The sequence below is a fragment of the Hydra vulgaris genome, chromosome 11 (genome assembly GCF_038396675.1).
Source record: "Hydra vulgaris chromosome 11, alternate assembly HydraT2T_AEP".
NCBI lineage: Eukaryota > Metazoa > Cnidaria > Hydrozoa > Anthoathecata > Hydridae > Hydra > Hydra vulgaris.
In genome coordinates, this window is record NC_088930.1 from 38,204,791 (window position 1) to 38,225,286 (window position 20,496).

At 27.4% G+C, this 20,496-nt stretch overlaps 1 protein-coding gene across 1 annotated transcript; it reads left to right on the plus strand.

Moving 5' to 3' along the window:
- The first annotated feature begins 262 nt into the window (after positions 1-262).
- Positions 263-18,750, plus strand: LOC100197709 (ORM1-like protein 2). Its single transcript, XM_065810995.1, has 3 exons — positions 263-504; positions 15,641-15,792; positions 18,006-18,750. Exons 1-3 carry the CDS (start codon positions 313-315, stop codon positions 18,139-18,141), a joined length of 480 nt encoding a protein of 159 aa, XP_065667067.1. The 5' UTR covers positions 263-312; the 3' UTR covers positions 18,142-18,750.
- Positions 18,751-20,496: the final 1,746 nt, after the last annotated feature.

Sequence of the window (20,496 nt, forward strand, 5' to 3'; positions counted from 1 at the left end):
ATCATTTATAGTTATAACTGTTTTTAATATATTAAAAACAGTTATAACTATAAATAATTGAGTGCAATATTATTAATTGTTATCATCATCATCATCATCATCATCATCATCATCATCATCATCATCATCATCATCATCATCATCATCATCATCATCATCATCATCATCATCATCATAATAATAATAATAAACAATATTTATTAGTTTTTTATTTGGGATCTTAAAAATAAAAAGAATTTGCATTGCTTTAGAAAATATTGATTTTTTTCAGTATAATTAATGTTTTTGTTGTGATTTTTAGTGACTAATAAAATGTCACATCTAGTAAATGAGAGAACGAGAGCACATAGTACAATTGATAATGCAAATGAAAATTGGCTTGATATGAAGGGAGCTTGGATATCTTATGCCTTGGTTGTCACATTTTTTCACCTTGTTTTACTGAGCATGCCATTTTTTGATACAGCAACAGTTTGGACATTGACAAATGTGTTTCACAACTTGGTGAGTTTTAATTATTTTTTAGTTAGTTATGTCACAAAACATAAAAAATATTAATCACTTTTTTAAAATTAGATATTTTTGAATTTATTGTTGGAACATTTCTATTCTACAAGAATCTTTGAAAAGTCAACTTTTTGATATTTTTAAGCAATAGTTAATTTACTTTTAAAGGAGTTATTATTTTTTTTAATTTCTATATTGCTTACTTCTAAGTAATTTTATATTTAATAGGTTAATATAGTTTAAGATATAAAAGTTAAGGACTGTTACTTCTTTAAAATGTTTTTGCTTTTTAATTAAATAATATACTACATGAGTGTTCTAAATGTATAAATGAACATACTTTTTATATTTACTTACAACAAAAGTTTGTCTATTTGATACAGGAACATAGGGTTGTGAAAAAGTTATGACATAAGTTTGTTCAGTGTTTGTGTTAAATTGAATTTTTTTATACCACAGGAAAGTAAGAAAACACAATCATTAAATAAATTTAAATTTTGTCACCTTTATAGGTTTGTATATTACCTATTATTTTTGTACTATCTATATCATTATCTACTATTTATATCAGGCTGATAGGTATACAATTCAGGTTAAGTTTTTATGATTTTTAATGCATGTACTGGAGTTTTTATGAATAAATTAGGTTCTAAAAAAAAAAAGGAAGAGCTAAAAATTAGTTCTTAATTATTATTGAGAGTGTTAAATCCAAAAATGAAAAGAAAATAACCAAATAATTTTTGATAGTCATTTTTTGATTTTAAAATAAAAAAGCAATTTTCTGTTGCACTTGCACTTTCACTGATTCTTGGCTTTACCTAACTGTCAAGGGCTTGAAATTTCTTCAGATTAAAAAAGAGGATATTGTGCAACCCTAAAAGTTAATTTTGGTTAATTTATAACATAGATATGTTTTCTAAATTTGACTGAAATTTCTCTTTATGGACACATGTTTTTTTGACTGAAGTTCTATTTATAGACATGTTTTTTTGATTGAAATTTCTAGACACATGTTCTCCATTATATATTGCAGTGATACCTTTTCATGAATAATTTAGGCTCTAGTGGAAAATAATTGGTAAAATTTACCCGACCAATTTTGAGTGTGCTATATTTAAAGATAAAGAGAAAATAACCTCATTAAGTTTTTTTTTTTTGATTTAACTGGGTTTAACCCATATCATTTCTTTAAATTTAAGACTTTCAAAACAATTTTTTTTTCACTCTGTTACCATAGAAAAGCAAATTAAACTGTTTTGAATTTTAAAAAGTAAAAAGTTTTATTGCAAAATTAATATAATATAACATTTATAAATAATGACATTTCTATATATATTTTTAAAAGTTTTTCAATTAAACTAGTTTGTACTGCTCTATAAACTTAAGTTTTTTTTCTTCCAGTAACTTCCAACTCTAATAGTGGTTGCTTGCAGACTTGTTGGAAGCAAAGATGTTGAAAAAAAAAATAGTTTCGTAGTAATTTAGTAAACTTAATAAAGTTTCAAAAAGTTAATGTTAATGAGTGCTAAAGCAAATATTTTTAAATTTGTAATGCTTTATATCCTGTTAGGTTTGTGTATTACCCATTTTATTTATAACAAAGCCTGGTGTGTGTGTGTGTGTGTGTGTGTGTGTGTGTGTGTGTGTGTTTTTGTATAAATATTTATATATCAGACAATGCAATTTTCTAAAATTGCCTTGTCTGAGCTTTTTTGAATGTGTTCTGTATAATAAAATAACACTAGGTTTATAAATTTTTTGAACAAATAATATTTTTAGAGGTGCCTCAAGACATATAAAACAAAAAAGACATTCAAAGTGTACCAAATATGTACAAAAATTTCTTCAAAAGTAGTACATATACATTGTACTGAATGCATAATATTTCTGGTTTATCTGATTATATATATAAAGAATTTAAATATTAAAATTTAAATCATAATTTAAATGATGATAAAAATAATTATAATAGTAATAATTTGGTTTTATAATAAAATTTTATATCATAATTCAAGATCAACATAAATATTTTTTATTAAAAAATGGCTATTGAGTTTAGTGATAAAAACATAGTTTTTAAGTATTTTTTTTATGGTTTTAAAAAAGCTAAAAATTTCAAGAGTGGAAGCATTTCTAGATTTCACAAGTCGCGATCACTTAATTTGAGCCTTGGATTGTCTGGAAGATCAATAATATAGATAAGAAACAAATCAAGATCAAGGATAGAATCTTGAGGTACTTGAAATGAAGAAGTACCAGAGGCTACTAGAAATAAAGAAGAGTGTAGAGGGTGACTTATAAAGCAGTTAGAAAAAATGATTTGATAATCATAAAAACTTTCCCAGATAAACCATATGAAGCATGCTTATTGAAAAGACCAGCATGCCAAACTTTATTGAAAGCTTTTGACATGTCAAGAACAATAGCCCTTGCCTCAAGGTTAGGTCAGGGTTAGACATTATTAGGCAGGGTTACATCTAATGTACAATAGAACCTTTCAGTCATAGCAGTTAGCAATTCAAACAAGAAGATTGAAAATTATTTTGACTGTCTGAGAGTAAGTTATTTGGGTCAAAATGCTATGTTAGAAATTTGTTGATTAAAACTTGATTAAATTTAGAAATTTATTGGTTTGCTAATAATAAAAAGAAGACTGATGAGACAATAGTTAGAAAGGTTAGAATGTTCTGCAGAGTTTTTAAAAATTAGAACCACAGATGCCATTTACCAGCAAGCAGGAAAACAAGATTCAGTCTAGCACTTATTAGATAGTTTAGAGAGAGTTGAAGAGAGTTCTGGAAACCCTCTTGTATAACTATAACAGAGATTAACTTAAGCTACAGAAGCTGGAGTGTTTTGAATGTCTAACAATAGGTTAACCTGTTTAACTGGAATGCAAGGAAGAGTATGGCTATAAGATTCAAGAATCAAATTAGAAGAAAAGTTCTTTACAAATAGTTCAGCTTTATACTTGGGAGAGGTAATAAGATCAATCCCATGGGTTAGAAATAGAATGTTAGACTTACCTGTTGCAGATTTTCCAAAAGTCTCTGGAATAATGTATCTTAACGTCAGACCTTTTTACATTGATTTCTTGCATCAATAAATAGGCAAGTGTTCTCAAGAAAGTTGTTCTTTAAAAAAAAAGATAATGAGAAGCAACAAGTAGATATAATGTTTTTTTACTATTTTCCACTAAATTTATATTCATGAACAAATTTTAATTTTCTTTAAAAAAGATTACAATTAGATATAGCAGCTGCACAAGAAAGTGAAAACCATTGAGTGGGCTTTACATAGAACCAATAAGAAGGAATAAAAGCTTATATACCTGTCTGGACTTTAAAGGTTATGTAGGAGGTACATTTATCAGCAGAGAGAGAAGAGACTGGAAAATCACTAAAAGAATCCCATAAAATCTAAAAGAATCACTAAAAGTAATCCCAATCTTATACTTCTTTTGAATTCACCCATAGGGTGAATTCAAAAGAAGTATAAGATGAAAAATTTATAGAGATCATTGCATGGTTAAAACCAACTAAAGAAGAACAAGGAGAAATTGAACACAAGATAGGGTCAGAGACAATATACAAAATAAGGATTGAAGGTAAGTGATTAAGGTTGTCTGGAAAAGAAGTCACAAAGTTGATTATCTGTAAGAGATTGAGAAATACAGAAGTTGAGCTTTAGTGCATGTCGGGTCAGTTGTGTTCTCACCCATGCTAACTGACTTAAATGGGTTAAGAGGTGGCGCCGGCTATGGTCCACTATTCTTGTTAAAACCTGGCAGGTACCAAATAACATAACCATAGTTTTATCGCTGAATAGTGCTTTACTCCACTGTCTAGAAGTCCATTTCTTGTACTTCTTGCAAAATACTATTCTTTTTGCATACTGCTTCAGGCTTGGTCTGGAAGGCGGTGCGATTACACTTTAATCCTGACCATGCATTCAGTTGCAACAACCTGACCATTATATTCAGTTGCAACAACCATTTTTAGAACATTCAACTTTATGTAAGTTTTCATTATGTCGAAAAAATTAAGTTTCATCATGCCTAAAAAATTAAATCGTAACATTAATCTTTGGTAATAAAATATTTTTATATTAGCAAAATGCTTTTAAACAAAGTAAATATTGATTGTTTATAAAAGGAAAATTAATTTTTTTTATAGTTTATATAAAGTTGAAAAAGTTTTGATGAAATTTATAAAAAGTAAATTATATAAATATAAATTAATTTTTATTATTTAAAAAGTATGTATTTTTTATGTTAAATGTAAATCTTTTGAAACAATTTGTATGATTGATATAAAAACAATTCTTTTAACAACAATTGCATTTTTAATAAATTTTTATTAATAATCATTAAAGGTAATAAAACTAATAATCAATTAAACATACAGGAACTTACAAGCAACTGAACATAAAAATACAAATATTTATTTTTAACTTTTTTGTCTAATCATAAAAGTTTACTTTCAAAAAATTTGATGCAATAAAAACTTGCTATTAGTTTGCAGAATACAAAATAAAATTATAATTTGACACAGGTTTTACCATAAAACACAGAAACAAGGTTGTCAATTTTTTGCCAACCTCAATCACTTTTAAGTCAGCATTGCTGAATGCTGAGTATAATTCCAAGGGCTGTAAATATATATGTATATATATATATATATATATATATATATATATATATATATATATATATATTATATATATATATATATATATATATATACAGGCTTTGGCAAGAGTAAATGAGTGCACGAGCTATAAACAGCCTGGCTAAATCCATCTTCATGGACTACATGGGCCGCCCAGCCTAGATAGTCTAGAACACGGGCTTTTTTGAAATATTGAAAATTTGAAGATAGTCTAGAACACAGGCTTTTTTGAAAAGTTAAAATAATGCTTTGATGATATTTTTTTTTATTCTGAAATTTTATTTTGTTGATTCTTCATGCCAGTTATAGTAAAAATTTTAATTGTAATATTAAAAGTTTTTTTTATCGATAAACAGACAGAAAAACAACTTGCAAAAAAAAAATGTAGCATTTTTTTAAATTAATTTTTATATTTAGTTTTTATTTAATAATTTAGTAATTAATTAAATAATAAATAAAAAACAATATTCAAATGTTAAAATATAATCAATTATTCTAATAAAACAACAATATATAAAAAACTGTTATACATCATACTGTTGTTTTATAAAAACGAATGATCTTAATTATATTATTATAAAAGTTCATTCATTTCAAGTATAAAAACAAAAATAAAATATGAAGAAATTATATAGTATTATTTTTATTATATCAAAGGAATTTATATATAGTTATAAATTGTTTATAAATATTCATTTTAAATAAATTAGCCCAAAATATCTTCAATTTCAAAAGTGACTACGTTCACTTACACTCGATTCAGGTGTTTCCCATTCACTTTCACTGCTTAAACTATTGTAATCAATGTTGTTTTGCGTCATTTACTATTGTAGCAGGTTGAATTATTGGATCAAAAATAGCTGTTTGCCATTTTTGTAAGAATATATCAGTAACTCATTCAATTACATTTTTCCTATCATTATCACTAAAATTTGGATCATTGATTTTAATGGCCAAGATAGTGTTAAGTGTTTTGTGGTTGTTTCTGAGTTTTTGCTCTGACATAAGCATTGTAAGAAGACTAAAGGCTTGTTCCATTGATGAGTTTGACCCAGATAAGCATATGATTAAACTTGCTATTTTGCATAAATTTGGGTACTCGGTCCATTGACTTTTTAAAGTATGGCTCCATATATCGCAGGCTGGTTTACCAAGGTAATTTACCTTTAAAAAATTTTTCAATTTTTTAAATAATTTGTAATTAAAAATCCTGCTTTATCCAAAACATCCTTAAAATAGGCATAAAGTTAGCTTGCGAAGCAATTCTTTTTTATACTGAATACAGACCTTACACCATAGCTTTACAAAAAGTATTGTTCCATTTTCCATGATTGTTTCCTTTTCACAATTGTTTTCTTTCCACAAACTTTATCTTTACCTCAACTCAGATATGTTGCTAGTGTAACTCTGTTACCGGAAGATGCCATTTTCTTTACTGAAACTTTACTTTTTAACTTGAAAATTTGAATAACTTGAATAACCTGATAACCTGAATAACTTGATAACTTTATATCAGACACTCAATTTATACCATAAAAATCAATTAGCAGTCTATTGATTATCAATGAGATATTCAATTTTTAATAACAAGTTATATATTAGCATATTAAATAAACTTCTGCCTTTTTCAAAAAAAAACAGGAAGTTAATGCGGAAGTATGCAGGGAAATATCCACTACTTTAAACAACTTTAAAGTATGACAAACTTGTTTATCAATCAATTAAGCAAAATGTGTGATTATACAAAAAAGATATTGTCTTTATTATCTAATAGTTCTTATTGTATAAGTTTGCAAATTTCAAAAGAATACTGAAAATCCAGACTTTTATGTTTAATTCTTTTGCAACACATGCATATTTTGCCTGCTTTTTAACATACTAGTTATTTATCTTTTAACATAATACAGAATAATATGGAACAATTTTAGCTGTTTGAAATAACTTGTTTAACTTTTATTTTTTATTTTTACATCAGAATATTCAAAAATTAGTTAGATGTTCAAAAATGAGTTAGATGTTCAAAAATTAGTTAGATTATAGTTTATGGCTCTTGCAAAAGCCCGAAGCATTGCCCCTGTAATAGTTCTTTAACTTTCTGCATTCTATTACAGTAAGAAAATATAAAATATTTTTTATTAACAGTAAAAACTTATATAACTTTTTGTTCATTAAATCTTCATTTGAATGAATAAAATTGTTAATTAATAAATGGATAACTAGAGAAAACCAAATGCTCCTTTTAAGATTTCATAAAACAATAAATGATGCTTGTTATGTTTGATGAGACCAGGATTTATCTTTTTCTGGATATTTGTATAAAATTTGTTTTTTTTCGGATATCAAATAGTTTTCTGGAAATACAATTTAAAATTTGTTTTTTTTTATCAAATAATTAAAACAGTTAAGGCATTGTTCATCAATTACTCTATGCTAAATTTAGTTAAGTTAGGCATTATTTGTACATGTATAAAACTATTTTTTTATTTGCGTTTATTATGAATTATTTTTATATTCATTAGTTATTTTAACTATTTCACCTAAAAATCTAGCTTAATATAATTTAACAATTGTTTTATAAATTGTATAAATATATAAACTCTAGGGTAAATCCATATGAAATCATCAAAAAAAAAACATTTTTGACACCCTTACGTCTCAGAATTTGTTCATTTTTACCTCACTTGCAGTCCATATTAAAAAAATAACAACTGCAAAAATTTTAGTTAAAAATACACATGGGTTTCAGAGATATCGTCAGTTGAAATAATGCTGACTCATCATTTTAGAGATCTGAAGCGACTACTAAGCAACTTTGAAATTTAGTATCTTTATAATGGCTAGGGGAAATTTCGTAAAATTTGGTACCCCAATAGATTTTTACTTGAGGAATCCAAAAATAGCACCCTCAAGACTTGATTGTCTCAGGAAATGCCTTGTTTTTCCAATTTTGTTCAAAGTTATTGACTTGTAAATTAATAAATTTTGGAGGTAAAATGAAGAATGTGGCTCAAAATCCTGAGTAAAAAGTTTAACTGTGTATCATTATTTCATCTTAGGTCTACTGAAAAAAATTAGATTCATCAATTGTGATGAAATCGACCAAACAAGAGTTCAATTAGAAAAAAGATATTTAGGTGGATGAATAGTTCCTGGCACAAGGATGTATCATCACTTTATTCCAATTGTTTCAAACACTATAAGTTATAAAAAAACAAGTATTGATAAATGCACTGAAACATTTGATATCATTTGAACAAGCAAACATAATAAAGAGATTTCAATAAACATAAAAAAATGGATTATATTGCATATTTTATGAAATATATTTATATATTTATCAAATCCTTGGATGTAAGGCTGAAAAGGAGAGGAATTTAAATAACTCCCACTGTCTACCTCATAATGTCAATGACTTTTATATTATTAGTATTTTTAACTAAAATTTTTGCAGTTGTTATTTTTTTAATATGGACTGCAAGTGAGGTAAAAATGAACAAAATCTGAGACATAAGGGTGTCATGGTCTGGATAATTTTATATGGAATGACCCTCTATCTAAATAAAAATTAAAATACTTTTTTTTTATGTAAGAGAATGGTTGCTAAAACCTAAGCCCTCAATCAATTTATTTACACTCCACTGCGCCTATCTTTATTTAAGTCAGTTGGTCTATGTAAAACATAAAACTGCTTCTAAATATAATTAAAAAAAAATTCTACAGACGATTTGAAGTTGCACACTTGCTAGCCGCGCCTTATAAATTTATCATTGTAACATTTACAGCACTACGCTCTATTTTACTAATATGAAAAATTAAAATTTTTAGAATTTTATTTTATTTATTTTTGACAAATATTTATCCGGGATAAATTACTTGAGAAATTATTGTAATTCTGTTAATAATATAAGTCCTGTTATAAAATATAATAAAAGTTATAATCAATTGAAGTAATAAGGTTATTAATTTATTTTAATGAGGTTAAAAATTTATTTTAAATAATGTTATAAAAAACATTTAAAATAAATTTTCAACTTATTTTTAAATTCAGTCAACGAGTTGATTTTCCTAATTTCTAATGGTAGATTATTATAGACTTACTATTGCACCAGAGCAATAGAAGGAGCTTTTAGCAAATTCAGGTCAGATTTTTGGAATTTTAATTAGGTTGCTGTTATTTCTTGTTGCTTTTGAATGGTTGACAACTTCAAAGTAGTTTGTAATATGAGCATATAGTAGTTTGAGCCAGATAAACCAAGAATGCATTGCTTTGTTAATGGACAATATGCAACGAGAATTTGGGAGAATGGCGATTTTGTTTTCACTTCATGCTTGCTGTTTGCAGTACCAGATTAACCATTAAGCACACTAAGCATGTGCTTGGGCACAGCATGGAAAGAGGGGCACCACGAGCTACTACAAATTTTTTGCAATTACTAAATTACTGCAACTGCATGAATAGCCTTAGCAACGGGTTGTTTATGTCGGAAAATAGATGTTTTAGAGTTTTGCGCCATATACACTGGAATCAGCTTTTGATACCTGTTTCTACCAGTAACTGTTTTATGTTTATTAAACTGAATAAGTCGTGATTTCTAGGAACAATTATTATATTTAGACTTGTAACTTATAGAAAACTATAATCCTTGTGTTTTACTTTTTTGCTAGCCTCGTTCATGTGTGCATTTTTTATTATGGAAAAAGAAAATATGATTCAAATCTAAGAAGGAAATCAGGTGGTAGCAGGATTTTTAAAAGAATATATTTTAGAGGAAATCAGTTTTCTCCAGTATCATCATTATCCAATTCAAATAGTTTGACTTATCAATTGGAAATAACTAATTTTACTAACACAAAATCTAAAATCTTGATGTCAATATCTTTAAAAAAAGTAACACAATGTAGCATTAATAGTAATGTTAATGCTACATTGTAAAGTAAATTAATAGTTCAAATGAATTACTGTCATGTTGTATATTTATTGACATAGACATTTAAAAATCAATTATTATTTTAATTGGACATTGTCCACAATGCCATAATAATTCAATTGAAATCTCAACTGATTTATCAAAAAAGAAAGAATTGGCTATTTTTAAATTTTTTTTTGTATAACACCTTGAAATTGGAAGCATTCTTTTTATTCCAGCAAAGATATTGAAAAGCAAGGTTCAGGAATATCACTATTTGAAATAAATTATAGAACTGTCGGTTGGCTGAAAGAGGCTTACCTTTTCGAGGATCCCATGAAATATTTGGCTTAACTGACAACAGTAATTTTCTGGGATATACTATAACTACTAATATCACACTTTGACCTATTTTTACTAGATACTAGAACTAATATCACAATTTGACCCATTTTTGGCTGATCACATTGCCAGATACCGCAATGCTGGAAAGGGAATTCCATCTTATCTTTCAAAGACAACCTGTAATGAAATTATTCATCTCATGAGTAGCAAAGTGAGATCAGCCATTTTGAATGAAGTAAAGAATGCTGGTTACTTTAGCTTATCAGTGGATTCTACACCTGATTTATCTCATGTAGATCAACTTAGTATTATTTTCAGATATGTATGTCCAGCAGATGGTAAACCAGTAGAAAGATTTCTTAACTTTTTTGTATTAAAATGTCACACCGGGGAAAACATGGCCAATGATGTGTTACAGTACATGTGTGAAGTATGTGAAATTGGTTTCTCAAAGTGTAGATGACAGTTGTACAACAACGCTGCAAATATGTCTGGTTGCTACAAAGGTATGCAGCAGAAACTGTTAGAAAAGAACAAGTTTTTTTTTCCATGTGCAGCTCATTCACTTAATCTTGTGGATCGCAGTCCTATCGATTGCTGCTATTGAATCTTGAATCTTTCTCAGAAAAAGTTGATGCATTGGAGAGCATTGCTGACAACCATTTACAGAAAGGTGATACTGTGCAAAAGGCAGCAAGTTTAGCTAATAAAATGATGGAATTGGAGTTTATGTTGATCCTGGTAATTTGGCAGGACATACTGCAACATTTTCATAAAACAAGTATTGCATTGCAACACAAAGAACTTTTCTGGCAGTGTGCAGAAATCAGAGTTTGGCATTTTATCTGACTGCATGAGGGACCACTTTGATAAATATGAGAAGACTGCCAAAGAAATACTACCAGATGTTGACTATAAACAATCAAAGAATCGTATCAGGAGAAAAAGAAAGCAAGCTGATGATAGTTTAGCAGTTGATGCTTCAAAGGGATACATTTAGAGTGTTTACAGCATAATTGACAAACTGACGACTGAAATGGAAAGAAAAAGTAAAGTTTACAAAGATGTGTCAGCACAGTTTTCATTCATCAATAACCTACAGTTAAGCAAGAAGAGTATTTCAAAGGCTGTCATATCTTAGTCAGTTTTTACCAGGAAGATATCAGCATGGACATTGTTGGAGAACTGCATGTTTCATAAGTACCTCAGCTCAAAGTTTCAGATGAACAAAAGTGACTTATGCTGAACTGTATGATGTTATTGTTCAAGATAAACTTCGTAGTGTTTGGAAGTTTATCTTGAAACGTTTCATGCTAACAAATGTTTCTGCTGAGCGATCCTTTTCACAGCTTAAGAGACTCAAAAATCCATGTAGAACAACAATGAAGCAGGAGAGATTGGACTCTCTGTTTCTACTCTGCATCAAGGCAGATATGCTTACTTCAGTTGACTTTGACAATGTAATCAACGATTTTGCACTTTCAAAGTCTAGGAAACGAAATATCTGATTTATAAAAATTATAACAGTTACTAGTAGTTTAGTAGTTTTGTAACTGTTTACATCAAACTCATTCATGTTGTTTACAACTTATATGTGTAGATTATAGCGTGTGTATACTCATACATGTTGTTTACAACTGTGATGTATAGACTATAGCATGTGTATATAGTATTGTAATAAATATTAATGTTGCACAGCAACTTACACTTACCTGCTATTGGTTGGCTATGTTCATGCACCATACTTGGTTAATTGCTTAGGGCCCCTGAATATGTTAATCCGGCCCTTGCTGTTTGCGTTTATTATACAAGATGTAGGTGTATTTAAAGAGTCTAGCTTATCTGTTTTTGATTTTGGTAGGTTGAGGCAAAATTTCCACAGTAGGTTAAAACGAGTGTAATAGTCTACTGGTAAATGTGTTCTGCTGCAAGAGGTGTTAACAAATATCTAATTTTTTAAGTAGTCTTAGTCTGCCACAAGCTTTTTTATAAGCATTGTTAAAATAACTACTCATGTTTAGTGTCAGATCTAGGTCAATACCAAGGTATTTATAGCTGAAGGTGAAACATTAAGTTGAAGTTGTAAGAAACATTCATTGCGTTTGGTTGTCTTGAGAAAGATTTCCCTGTACCTGTTTTCAAGTATTAGCTCATTTTTTATACACCATTTTGAGATTTTTTCCATATCGAATAAAAGATGTGATTCTATAATAAATATATCTTTTCCAGTAATGTATATGACAGTGTCATCAGCATAAATAATAGATTTTTTGCAATATAATGTTTCAAACAAGGTACCAGGTCATTAAAGTAAATAACAAAAAGTAAAGGGCTCAATATTGATCCTTGAGGTACACCACATACAACTTTTTATGCTTCAGATATTGTGTTTTGAAAATAAATTGTTTGAGATCTGTTAAATAGGTAATCTTCAAACCAGCAGAGTTCAGCATCATCACCATAACTGTTAGCTTGTTGATTAGTATTCGGTGACTTAAAATGTCAAATGCTTTACTCAATTCAAGAAATACTGCCCCAACTATTTTACCTTGGTCAACTTTTCGTTTTATGTTATCTACAACAGTGTTACGGCTAACGTTTGCGCATACAAATAATAAATTTCTTTTTAAACACACGAGATATTCTTAGTTAAACAAAATGCAACCCTTCTCAGGAAACGCATGCAGTTTTTCGTCTTGTATGTCCACGCATGAGTATTTTATTTTAGACAACTTGGTCACGGCCGTTTGCAAGTTTTATTATATTAAGTGTTACGGGGAAACAGTTTCAAATACAAAGAAAGCAAAACTAAAAAATAGGAAATTAAAATAAACTTAAATTTAAAAAAATAATAATAATTTAAATAATTTGTGTACTGTTTTTACTTTTGCGTCTTTAGAGTGATTGTCATTTTCAGCAACAAAATTAGATAAGTCAAAGCAAAAAAAAAAAAAAAGCGGTTTTAAGTTGACATTAAAAAAAATGATTTTCCTATATTTTATTTGTTTGTTTTTTAAAAGAGGAAAGGGAAAATATAAATTGCCATCTGTTTGTAAAATATATTTGTATAATTTTAATGTAACAAGTATTGTTACATTAAGTAACATGCATTACATTGTTATAATAAGCCATATCATGTTACATTAAGTAACATACATTACATTGTTATAATAAACCATATCATAATGTTACATTAAGTAACATACATTACATTGTTACAACAAGTATTGTTACATTGTATAATTTTAATGTAACAAGTATATCAATATATATTGACCCTAGGAAAACGTTTATGTAATGTATGCATATACTTTTATGTATAACTTTTTGTATTATTTAATTATATTTATTTGTTCCTAAGTATACGCATGTTTAGCTTATTTGGATGAGGCTTTAACTTCATACATGAAATGTCCGGGGTTCAATTCCTGCAACTGTCCAACTTTTTTTGTTTTTCTTTTAAATACTGCTGGTCATATGTTTGCTTTGTAACCATTTATCTTTTCTTTTTTCTTTTTTCATTTATCCTATTTGTATATAAAAAAAATTTTTTGTTGTATGATACAACATATTTTAAATGATACACATCCCATCATATTCAGATTTTTTATACCATTTAAGCCTTTCAGTGTATTTTCTAAGTAAGGCGCACACACATATATACATAGTTTTTAGGCTTTAATCAGGCGATCCGGTCTAAACATTTTTGACATAGCATTAATTGTTTTATAATACTAATCTTTTCCTGCACGTTTTTTATCCCCAATCTTTTAGCAGAGACATGTTCTTATTAACATTCAGCTCTGTGTGTGTGTAAGATTACAAAAAAAAATTTAGGAAGAGGTAGATGATCAGACATTATAAAGGTATTTGCTTCATAAACGGACATTCCGTTTTTATGAAGCAAATACCTTATCCATATAAGCTAAATGTGCGTATACTTAGGGACAATTAAATATAATTGTATTATACATAAAGTTATACATAAAAGTATACGCATGCAGACGTTTTCATATAACAGGCATTTTCATATAGGGACATTAAAATTATACAGATATATTTCACAAACAGATGGCAATTTATATTTTTGCTTTCCTCTTTTAAAAAAAAGCCCAATAAAATATAGAAAAATCATTATTTTTAATGTTGACTCAAAACTTTTTTTTTTTTTTTTGCTATGTCTTATCTATATTTGTTACTGAAACAACACTTTGTCTTATCTATATTTGTTACTAACAATGACTTTAAAGAAACAAAAATAAAAACAGTACGTAAATTAATTAAATTATTATTTATTATTATTTTTTTCTATTTAAATTTTAATGACTTATTTTGTTAGTTTTGCTTATTTTGTTTTTAAAACTTTGTTTTTTCCGCAATGATTAATATTATAAAACTGCAAACAGCTGTGACCAAGTTGTCTAAAATAAAATACTCTCAGGTGGTCATACAAGGTGAAAAACTGCATGCGTTCCTGGGAAGGTTTGAAATGCATTTTTATTTCCGGATTTTTAAAATAAGACCACGATGAGTCTTGATTGATGGAACACAGTGCAAAATAAAAAAAGTTTGATAAGAGATTTTCTAATAATTTATTATTGCTCTGTTTTTTTAAGAATATTGAGCACTCTATTTTGTAGAATGTATTTAAAATTATTTGTGTGTGTATATATATATATATATATATATATATATATATATATATATATATATATATATATATATATATATATATATATATATATATATATCTGTGTGTGTGTTTGTGCGTGCGTGTGTGTGTGTATGTTTTTATTTATAAAGCATTATTGCATTATTTTAAAGAAAAGCAACTGCATTTAAGTGGGATATTATCACATTTTGGGATATTATAACAGATATTAGTTTTTATTCGTCTCGCTTTCATATCTGTAGTTAAACAGTATTTTGCAAATGTTTAATTATTTTAATAAAGTGTACTATTTTTAAAGTTTTCATGTTCTGTAATGTTGTCTTGAGTGTTTTTTAAAAGTGTGTGCATGTTATAAAACATTGAGGAATTTTTTTTGTTTTTTACTTTAGAAGTTTTAAACAATTAATACTTTTTTTAAATAATTAATACTTTGTTCATACTGAAACTAAAACCTATTTTATTTTAAATGTTTTTTATATTTTTTATATAGCTGTATAAAGTAATAGTGCAATATTTGAGCATTTGTATTTTTTTTTCAGGCAAACTATTTAATGCTTCATCACCTAAAAGGTGCTCCATTTGAAACCTATGATCAAGGTCAATCAAGGAGGCTAACACACTGGGAACAAATTGATAAAGGTGAAATGTTCACTGCAACTCGGAAGTTTCTAACACTTGCCCCCATCATTGTGTATGTTTATGTTATTTTTCTGTATTTACTTGTAATTTAATATTGTATTATATTCTATTCTAATTAAATAAATAGTAACTAAACTTTGTGACTCACACTTAGGAAATGTGAATTATAGTACCCTTTTAAATTAAATTACACTATGAATTACATAATTTTTAATTTGCCAAACAGAATTACATAGTTGGTATTTGGTATTTTACAGAATAAAATATAATTTGTTCAATTTTTTAAAATTAATTTATTATATTTTTTAAGTTTTAATTTTTTAAAGTTTTAATTTTGTTTTAGATCTAAATTTATCAGAAAGGAATTTTTGAAAAAAGAAAATCTTTTTCCAGATATTCTGGATTTTTATTAGTTTATTAGTTTTTAGTAATTTTTCAAGTTGAACAATATTTTTTTTTTAAATGAAATCATTAAATAAATAAACAGTTAAATACCTTACATGGTTGGAAGAAAAGGACAAGTTTTATAAGTTTTTTTTTTTAATAAGTTGAAGGTTCCTGATTTAAATTTGAACACATCATGCAAACACTTTATCTTCAAGTTGTTTTCACATATTCTTAATAGGATTTAGGTCAGAAGATTGATCAGGCCATTGCATTTCAGTGATTCTATTCATATCGAACCATGCTTTAATGAGTTTTAATGTTTTTAATTTAAAATTTATGATTAAATTGCAGTGCTGATTGACTATTTGCTGTTTAACTGTTTATTTGCTTACTGTTTTAACTGCTTCTTTATTTGACAACAGTAAAGTATAAAGTTAATGTCATTCCCTAAGCTTTACATCAGGGTGTCTGCCAGATTAGGGAAAACAGGGAAAAGTTAAGGAATATAGAAATCTGCAAAAAAAAAATTAGGGAATAGTCAAGGAAATTGAGTTAAATTTTGGAAAAGTCAGGAAAAAATCAGGGAAATATAATTTTTCCCTGATTTCTCCCTGATTTTTCCAGTATAAAAAGTTGAGTTTTGGTAACTTTAATTAAGCCAGGGAAAACAGGTAATGGATCAGAGAAAAATCAGGGAAATCCACCTTGAAATATTGGCAGACACCCTGTATAAAGAATATTATTTGTATTTAGCATTACTTTTATTTTAATGGTATGTTTGGTTGTTTAGATGTTTGCAATGCTGAATTTTTATAAAAAAAACCCTTCTTAACAGGGCTTTTTTTGTCTCTCATTATGGGCTTTTTTCTGATTTAAAAAATATATATTTTACAAAATTTTTTAAATATGTCTCAGATGATCTTTGGGAGATATTAATGGACAATTTTTTATAGATTTATTTTAAGTTGGAAATTCTTAGTTTTATTAACTCATTGTGATTAGAAAATTTGAAACACAAATCTTTACAAAGAAGGTTGATGCAAAGGTAAAACAGTTGTGTGCTGTATTTCAAAAAATGTTGTGGATTTATATACCGCATTTATTGCATATTACTGCATGTTGCCCTCTAATTACTGATTTTTTTAAGTATTTTAAAAGTCAAAGCAAAAAATCTCTAAAGCCTTGCTTAGAGGATATTAGCAATTCATGTTGCATCTTCCTCATCTTAAAGAGGCAAAGGATTTTTATGCTGGAAATGTATTTTTTAATAAAAGAAGAACTCATTCGATATTGGCAATATCGAACTAGTATACCTCAGGAGAAAATTATCAGACCAAAGAGAAAAATTTTTTAAAAGAACTAAAAATAAAATAAAAATGTTATATTTGGTATTTACGAATATAAAGTAACTGGATTAATTGCTTATCGTGCCATTAGTCCATAATTTTTTTATTTTTTTTTATTTTGTACTATTGAAAGAAACAGTTCTTTGGATAAGAAAAATTCGGTGCAATACTTTTTACTCACGATAGTTCGTCAATTTCTACTTTATTTTAATTAACCATAAACGTTTCTTAAAGATTTGATTACTAATTTGATTACTAATTTTATTACTAATGAAAGTTTAATTACTAATCTTTTGTTTTAAGTCTTTAAGTTACTGGCTACTAATACTCAGGTTTGTTGTGTTTCGGTTATATGAAATTGGTGTCTATATTTATAGCTCTAGGGTTTTATTCTATGTTTAAAGCTTCTCTATATTTATATATAGGGTTTCTCTTTATTCTCTATTTATAGCATTTATTTTTATGCATAATAATTCAGGTGATAGTTTGTTAAAGACATTTAGAATTTTTATTTATTTAAATATCATTTTAGGTTTGTTCTGGCGAGCCACTACTCTGAGTATGATTACACACATTTTGTCATAAACTTTCTGGCGTTAACTTTGGCCCTCATTCCGAAATTTCCTGAATTTTACAAGTTTCGGTTGTTTGGTATCAATAAATATTAGCAAATTGTTTTTGTGCAATTTTTAGCATAATTTTTGTTATAGTTTACTATTTAGTATAAATTCAATAGAGCAGGATATTTTCCAGTATCTATAAAAACAGTCATAAAATCTCAAATTTCTTAATTTAAAAAATGTATGAATATTTTTGAAAAAATTTTATTTTACTTTTAATTATGAACATTTTCTTTTAACGATTCTTTGTTAGTTTTATGAGCAATTGACGCAAATTGTGCGCTTATATATGAACTTGCCTTTCTTGTCACTCCATTTTTGTATTTATTTTTTGCGTGGGATTGTTTTTAAATCCATACTTTTATTTTGAAAGTCTTCCTTTTTCTTTGTTTTCCACATAGTTGGGGTTAAATAAAATGAAATGAAGTAGTTTTTTTATTGCATGACGTATAAACATTGAAATTAAAGGCAGACATTCAGTGGATAAAATAAAGTAATTATAGTTATGCTGCGGGACGGCATAATTTAAAACAATTTAATAAATCGCTTTACTTGTCTTTCTTAATTCGATGTTTCTATTCATGCTTGGGTACTAATTTATATTTCTGTATTTGTATATGTTAAAAGTGACAAATAGAAAATTTATCGTCGATTTTATATGTAGATCTCATTCGGTCTTGCACATGGCTCTTGTTTGCGTCATTGTGGCTTATACTTTTAATTTTTTGATATCGGATTATAATTATAACTATAAATATAAATTGTCAAGTACTGAAATTAGCTTACACAAAAATTTTGCATTTAAAAAATACTAGGATTTACGCTAAGATGGGATCAGGTGTTTTAAATGTAATTTAGGTACTTGAAGTATTAAGTATCAGTTTTTCTGAAATATGAAACGAGAATATAAATTTCTTATTTACTGTTCTATTAACTATTTATATAAATTTTAAATATTAAGTTATTAGCCGAAATCAGCTATGTTGGGTTAACTGGGGTAAAGTGAACTATTTTTAAGATTTTTGGAGTACTTTAATTAAGGATAAAGAGGTGTGTTAACTTTTTTAGACATGTTAGTTGCAGCATGAAAACACTAAGAATAAAAATTAAGAATGTTTTAATTATATATACACTATGTTGAATATTTAATATAGCATAGAAACCTGGCGCAGTGAATAAAGTGCTGCCTCAGAACCAAGAGGTTCAATGTCGTTCTGCCTAAGAACCAAGAGGCTCAATCTCTAGCCAGATTAGCCACATTGGTAGAGAAGGAGACGTGAGCTTGTTGGACTCTTTCTATTTCCATTATCACCTGATTTGTCGTTTAGAGAAAAAAAATGCTTTTTAAATCATTTATACTGTTATTTTTCAATTGGTTTCATAATTTCGGCCCTTGGCTCAAAATTGAGAACTTTAATAGCTGAGATTTTACTCTGCTCATAGATATGGTTGGTATTTCATTGAAGATTATATTTTTGAGGAAAAGCCGCTATAAAAATATACTTTTGACAGCAAGTTATTTTATATTTATACAGAAATATTAGTGTTTAAAATGAATTAAGTTTAGATAAATCAGATGGTTTAGATAATCAGATAAAGTACAGAGAAAAAAGTAAAAAATCTTTTAAAGTCATGATTGGTTTACACTCGTAGTTTTGTTAGTTTTTTATTTTTCTTTAGGGCGTGTAGGCCCATATATTGAGGCTTTTTACTAAGTTTTGTGCGTGTGGGCCCATATATTTGACGATTTATAATCAAGAAAGGGTCTTGATTTATATTATTACGTAATGTAAGAGAGAATATTTTTGTTAATATGGTTTCTCCATGATCAATTTTCATCAAATAAAACTCCTAAAAACTTTGTATGTTTTTCTCGCTTTATTTTATTTTTATCGATTGACAGTTTTTGGCAATCTTAACAAGAGATTACTTGGTCATCTTTTATGGAAGAAAGTAAAGCTCGTTTTTTCACAATTTAAAAATAAATTTTTGCTTAAAACCATTGGTTAAAACTTTCGAGTTCAGTGTTCACTTTTTCAAAGTTTATTTTTACATCGAAGTGGTTATAGAATAAATTTGTATTGTCAGCATATTTCACGAATTTTATGAGAAGCTCTATTCATATCTTTAATATATACTAAAAGCAGTAATTATCCCCAGATCCAATCCAAAGTTTCAATTTCGGCAAAACATTGAACTAAATGATCTGGTTTTAACTAATGCTCTCTGCTTTCAATTTTTTAACCAGTCAGTTATTAACTCGAGGAGTATACCCCATATGCCTTATGCTTTAAACTTTAAATACAAACGTTTGTATGGTACTTTGTCAAAAACATTTAGAAAATGGTTTAAATAACGTTAAAGATTCTATCTTCAGTAAGTGATTTTTTTGATGTTAAATGA

Bases quoted from the DNA above. Each gene is read 5' to 3' on its own strand.
- LOC100197709 (XM_065810995.1), top strand. From the start codon at position 313: ATGTCACATCTAGTAAATGAGAGAACGAGAGCACATAGTACAATTGAT. The intron at 505-15,640 runs GTGAGTTTTAAT...TTTTTTTTTCAG, and splicing joins CAAATGTGTTTCACAACTTG to GCAAACTATTTAATGCTTCA. The intron at 15,793-18,005 runs GTATGTTTATGT...ATATCATTTTAG, and splicing joins ACACTTGCCCCCATCATTGT to GTTTGTTCTGGCGAGCCACT.